This window comes from Zootoca vivipara, chromosome 16 (assembly GCF_965207765.1).
Source record: "Zootoca vivipara chromosome 16, rZooViv2.hap1.1, whole genome shotgun sequence".
Classification (NCBI taxonomy): Eukaryota; Metazoa; Chordata; class Lepidosauria; order Squamata; family Lacertidae; genus Zootoca; species Zootoca vivipara.
Window position 1 is genome coordinate 39,428,156 of NC_142599.1, and position 6,000 is coordinate 39,434,155.

The 6,000-nt window shown below is 47.2% G+C and overlaps 1 protein-coding gene across 2 annotated transcripts in view; it reads left to right on the top strand.

Moving 5' to 3' along the window:
• The window catches only part of CGN (cingulin), a 50,616-nt gene extending 44,910 nt beyond the window's left edge, over window positions 1-5,706 (top strand). For both annotated transcript variants that reach the window (XM_035097881.3, XM_035097882.3), the window contains exons 18-21: window positions 1,260-1,378; window positions 2,819-2,927; window positions 3,772-3,935; window positions 4,510-5,706. In XM_035097881.3, the coding sequence (XP_034953772.3) occupies window positions 1,260-1,378; window positions 2,819-2,927; window positions 3,772-3,935; window positions 4,510-4,651 (534 nt within the window). In that variant the 3' untranslated portion in view covers window positions 4,652-5,706. The remainder of the gene's footprint in view (window positions 1-1,259; window positions 1,379-2,818; window positions 2,928-3,771; window positions 3,936-4,509) is intronic.
• Window positions 5,707-6,000: the final 294 nt, after the last annotated feature.

Here is a 6,000-nt window from a genome sequence, read left to right on the forward strand (position 1 = left end):
CTGCAAGAACTGTGGATGGTGGAAATACAGTGATGAACTTAAGTGACATCAATTAAAACCACATTAGACAAGCACGTGAACAGGCTCGTGCCTCGTTTGGCCCATAATTGGGCCAAATGACCAAATGCTTACTACGGTAATTAACGCATTACATTACTCCTAGTCTTAAGCAGCAACAGGACCGGTTTGTTTTGAAACATTGCAGAGCAGTGAGCAAGCTTCTGAGCGCAGCAGAGCACTTCTTCATTTCTGGATGTTCATTATAAACGAAAAGGGAGGGATCGCCCGGAGAGGCTTTCTGGGGAACAGGGAAGCTTGCGTGCTACGGTGTCAATTTTTTGTAGTGGGTCCTCATTTTACTGCAGTTACTTTAGGATTATTATTAATATTACCATTTTCCTAATAGTCCAGCCTGCCTACCTGCTATCTATTTGCCACCAGCCTTGGAGTTTTACCCAAAACTCAGGTTGCTTTGCGGCCTGGAATAAAGCCTCTTTTTGATCGGCCTCTGCGTTTTTCTCGGCCGCCATGAGGACTAGTCTCTTTTTTCTTCCCCTTTTGTTTCGTTTAAACAAAAACCAGACTTCTAAGGGATCTGGTAGAGGTCTCTCTGGGCTGCCCTTCCCTGTCTGTGCTACTGTTTGGGAGCTATGCCCCGAACATGTTTGAACACAGATGTGAGAGAGCGGGAGCTTTTTTTGCATTCCTCCTGAGGCTTTGCGCCCTCTCTCTCTCTTTTTCTTTAATAAAGAAAAGAAGCAAAACAGGGGCCCCCGCCATCACCCAGCTTGGCTGCACTGCAAAGTGAGGGGAAAACAATTATTACTCTTATGTAACTCTGCTAATTAAAATTCCTGCTTTCTGAAGCGGGGAGGGGAATTTTGTTCAGCCCGGCCCAGGACATTACATAACCCTGTGCAGCTGGTGTGTGTGTGTGTGTGTGTGTGTGTGTGTGTGTGTGTGTGTGTGTTTGCTCTCCATCTTGTTCCTCATAACCCGAAGTTGCTGACTCAGCCAGAAGCCACCTGCAAGAGGCTTTTAATGAAACTGTTGCTCCAATGCAGATCAGAGCATCCTGCTTTCCAGACCTTCTGAAAGGCTGGTCCCCTCATCTCAGAAAGGATATTGTAGAGTATTTTGTCAGGGCAAAGGTGGCAATCCGAGCCACAGAAGTCCCTTCCAGGCCACGCAGGAACTTGCCCCGGGCCGCTGGTCCATATCTTCTCTAAATCTCCCCGCTTCCAAATCTCTCTTTCCAGAACAAAGACTTGAAAAGCCGCCTCGCGAGCAGCGAAGTCCTCCAGAAGCCCAGCGCCAACGTCTCCCAGCTGGAGTCGCGCATTCAAGAGCTTCAGGACAAACTCCAGGCTGAAGAGAGGTAAGTCGCGGAGAGGCAGTGTGGGATAGCGGTCAGAGTGTCATGGGGGAAACCGGGGTTCAAATACCCTGCTCAGCGATGAAGCTCTCTGGGTGTGGCCTTGGACCAGTCACTATCCCTCAAATGCCGCCTCGAGCTCCTTGGAGAAAATGGTGGGATCGGAGCGTGGTAAACCTATACGGTGGGGTCTTTGACATTTATTTAGGAAAGTATTTTTGTACCACCCTCTCACAAAACGTATGGAATTAGAATATCATCGAAAAGTGCATTTATTTCAGTAATGCAACTTATTATTTTTAATTTTTCTTTTAATTTTTACAAATGCTTTCTTTTGGAAATTCCACAGTAATAAAACAAATAGTTACAATAATACAAAAATAAACATCGCTATTGTTGTTTGTTGTTGTTTAGTCATTTAGTCGTGTCCGACTCTTCGTGACCCCATGGACCACAGCACGCCAGGCACTCCTGTCTTGCACTGCCTCCCGCAGTTTGGTCAAACTCATGTTCGTAGCCTCGAGAACACTGTCCAACCATCTTGTCCTCTGACGTCCCCTTCTCCTAGTGCCCTCAATCTTTCCCAACATCAGGGTCTTTCCCAAGGATTCTTCTCTTCTCATGAGGTGGCCAAAGTATTGGAGCCTCAGCTTCACGATCTGTCCTTCCAGGGAGCACTCAGGGCTGATTTCCTTAAGAATGGATAGGTTTGATCTTCTTGCAGTCCATGGGACTCTCAAGAGTCTCCTCCAGCACCACAATTCAAAAGCATCAATTCTTCGGCGATCAGCCTTCTTTATGGTCCAGCTCTCATCGCTATTACATCGCTATTACATTTCATTAATTACATTTATAATTGACCTGCCTAACGACAAATAATTACAATTTCAACAAATAAAGGCTTGACATATCTTGCTTTGCATGTCATGCATCTATCTCATATATTGGTTTCACCTTTTAAGTTGCATTACTGAAATAAACACACTTTTCGACGATATTCTAATTTTCCGAGTATCACCTGTACACTTCCTTTAAGTACACAGAGCAAACCCCAAGCTATCTTGGCTCATCTTGGAAATCCTTTCCCAAAAGTTCTTTCCACTTGCAAATCCTTCAAATCTTACGAATAGCTAAAACATCTTGGCTACCCCTCTGCAAAACTGGCCTGGCAAGTATTTGTTAAAAGCAGGCTGATGGGAGTTGTAGTTCAGCGACACCCCGAGGACCAAAGGTTCCTCCCACCTGTGTCTCGGACAAGCGACACAGCACCTGCCTTGCTCGCGGAAGACCCCCGGTTCGATCCTCAGAACCTCCCTCTTTTGCTGGAAATGTCCCCTGCCGGAAGCCCTGGACAGCCACTGCCAGTCAGTGCAGGCAATGCCAAGCTCAGTGATCTAACTCTGCAGAAGTCAGCTCTCCCCTTTTTCTTCCCTGTCGCCTCAGGGAGAAGAGCGTCTTGGTGTCCTCGAACCGCAAGCTGGAGCGGAAGGTCAAGGAGCTGACCATCCAGATTGATGATGAGAGGCAGCATGTTAACGACCAGAAGGACCAGGTGAGCTGGGGGTGGGCAGGAGGGCTCAGAAGGCCCCCAATGACATCTCCAGGCAGGGCTGTAAAAAGATGTCCCTCTCTCTTGGACCACCACAACCAGCCTTTGTTGACAGTATGGAGCCAGGTGGACCTGAGAGCCTGGCTCTGTTTGAGGCAGCTTCCTCTGCTTAAAACCAGAACCTTGAGGTCTAGACCCTTACTTTTACTTTTACTTTTACAGGGAGGGCCCAGGCTTGCTGAGTATAGAGCTTAGTCCCAGCTTCATCTCCTGGCATCTTCTGCAACTATCTTTTACCTGCTAGATTGTATTTACAACAGCGTAAAACGAAACGCTAAAATCGTTGATTTGAAATGCTATTAGAAAGAGGTGTTAAAAATATTACTGAAATCAACTCTAGCTAAGAAAGAGATAAAACATGTGCAGCTTCTCCGTGTCTAGATAGGCTTGCCTTTTTAAAAAAAATATTTTTATTAGGTTTTACAACATATTCACTACTGATAATATAATCACAAACTAAGTTACAAAACTTAAACAAAAATGTTTCAAGGGGACACTGAAAAGAGTTCAACAAAAATAATGATGATGATTTTTTAAAAAGAGTTCAGCGAAGGCTGCCTCCCTGGTGTCCATTGGCAGGGAGTTCCAAAGGGCAGGTTCTGCTGCACTGGAAGGTTTAAAGGGGAAAGACCCTGCTGTAAGATGATTCCACCCCTTATGGGGGGTTTAAAAGCCAGCATGTATTTGTGAGGGCTCTGCTGGGCCCTTCAGTTGCCGGGGCATCCCAGATCTCCCTGCTGCTACCCCCGAGTCAAACTGAGCAGGCCTTCCTTCCTCCCTCCCATAGCTAAGCCTGCGGGTGAAGGCGTTGAAGAGGCAAGTGGACGAGGCAGAAGAGGAGATCGAGCGGCTGGAAGCTGCACGCAAGAAGGCCCTGCGGGAGCTGGAGGAACAACATGAGACCAATGAGCAGCTCCAGGGCCGCGTCAAGTCCCTGGAGAAGGACCTCTGGTAAGGAGGGCGGACCCTTTGTGGGTCCTAAAGAAATGGGTCCTGCTCGGGGGCTTCTCTTTGGGGCATCCGGTTGGAAGCTGTGAGAACAGAATGCTAGACTAGATAGACCCTCTTTGGCCTGACCCAGCTGCATGGCTCTTCTGATGTTCTCATTTTTTTTTAAAAAAAAATACCCTATGCACCTTGTTGTCATTCTGCCCGGACACTGAGGTCCAGTTCCAAGGGCCTTCTGGCGGTTCCCTCGCTGCGAGAAGCCAAGTTACAGGGAACCAGGCAGAGGGCCTTCTCAGTAGTGGCACCCGCCCTGTGGAACGCCTTCCCATCAGATGTCAAGGAAATAAACATCTGACATTTAGAAAATATCTGAAGGCAGCCCTGTTTAGGGAAGTTTTTGATGTTTAATAGATTATTGTATTTTAATACTTTGTTGGAAGCCGCCCATCCCCAGCCAGATGGGTGGGGTAGAAATAATAAATTATTATTATTATTATTATTATTATTATTATTATTATTATTATTATTATTAGAATGGAAATCTGCCCCCCTGACCTTTCTCTCCCTTCTCAACTAGGCGCAAGGCAGCCCGGTCCACAGCCGAGTCGTCCCTGAAGGATGACCACCTGAGCTCTGATGAGGAGTTTGACAGCGCCTACGGCCCGTCCTCCATCGCCTCACTTCTGATGGAAGGGAACCTCCAGACCAGCTCCTGTTAGCATCTTCCGGCCGACCCTTTTGCGGATCCCGTCGGAATGCCTGAACTTTTAAAACACTTCGAAACCCGTCTGAAGTGCCGTCCTCGTGTTTGCCGGTCTCTGGCGAAGCAACCGGAAGATTCCCCTCTCCTCACCGAAATGTTGTGTGCCTGAAGATGGAAACAGACCACTTTATTGAAGTGAAGGATATATTTTAATGTTTCTTCTTCTTTTTGTTTTTGCTTGCTATGGGGCAGCAAGAGGCTGATCATAAAACGGAAATGATGACAGTTAGAACTTTCTCTCTATCCCTCTTTCTCTTTTTAAATCCCCCTCGATCTGGTTCTCAGGGCAACTGGTGAATGATTAAGAAATAGAATCTTCCAGTTTTTTGTTTGTTTTTTCTAAACCAAAATTTTAATTTTCTGCATATGTATGTGTACATATAGATATATATATATATATATAGGGGCCCGTGTATGTATGTCAATTTTGCATGTGTTCCAAATTTGGATGTGCAATAATGTTTCATGGAGGGATCTGGGGAAATAGTGGAATGTGTTTTGGGGGGTGGGGACCTGGAGCCCGCCCCCCTTTGCAGTACATGTATATGGGTCTGCAGAAAACAGATCCTCAGGTGGCCTTAACTACTGATACTGATTGCTGTGCCCTTGTCCTTCCCGGTGAGTCTTCAAGAGCAGACACTTGGGATGGGAAGACATGATTTGTGACTTACCCGCTGGGCAGCTATCTCAGCTCATAGATTTTTCTCGCCACCGAGACCCTTGAAGCCGATCCCTGCTTCTCCTTTGGATATCTGCCCTCCTCCCCTTTCTGGAATTTTCCGTTCACGTCCTCGGACAACTCTCTCCTAAATGCGTCCCCTGAAACCGTCTCGCCCAGGAAGTGAAGATGAATCTTTCGGCAACGGGATTCTGAAGCGCCGTTCTCCTGACCGGGGCGTTTGGAATTTGCCTGGGATGGCCCAAGGATGGCAACACGAGCGACGGCCTTGACGCAGAAATTGAGCAAGCAGCCATTGACACGTGGATGGTGAGACGCTGAGTGGAAACTCCCCAGCCTAAAAAGAGACCTCAGCACGAGGTCAAAAGGACTTGCCTCCATTTTAAGCTTGTTGCTGACTGGAGCAGCATAAATTAGAACCAGGTTGTGTTACCACCATCCCAGGTAACAAGCTGCCACCAGAGGAGTCCATTTTGCAGAACTGGAGCTCTGTTCCGAACCGTTCCCAAAATGTCGGTTCTTGCATTTTGCAGGGAGAGAAGATCTGGCTGGGGCCATCAAGCGATGGTAGCCAACTTGGCGTCCTTCAGACAGCTCTTTGTCACCTCTGAACCCTTGACCATCCC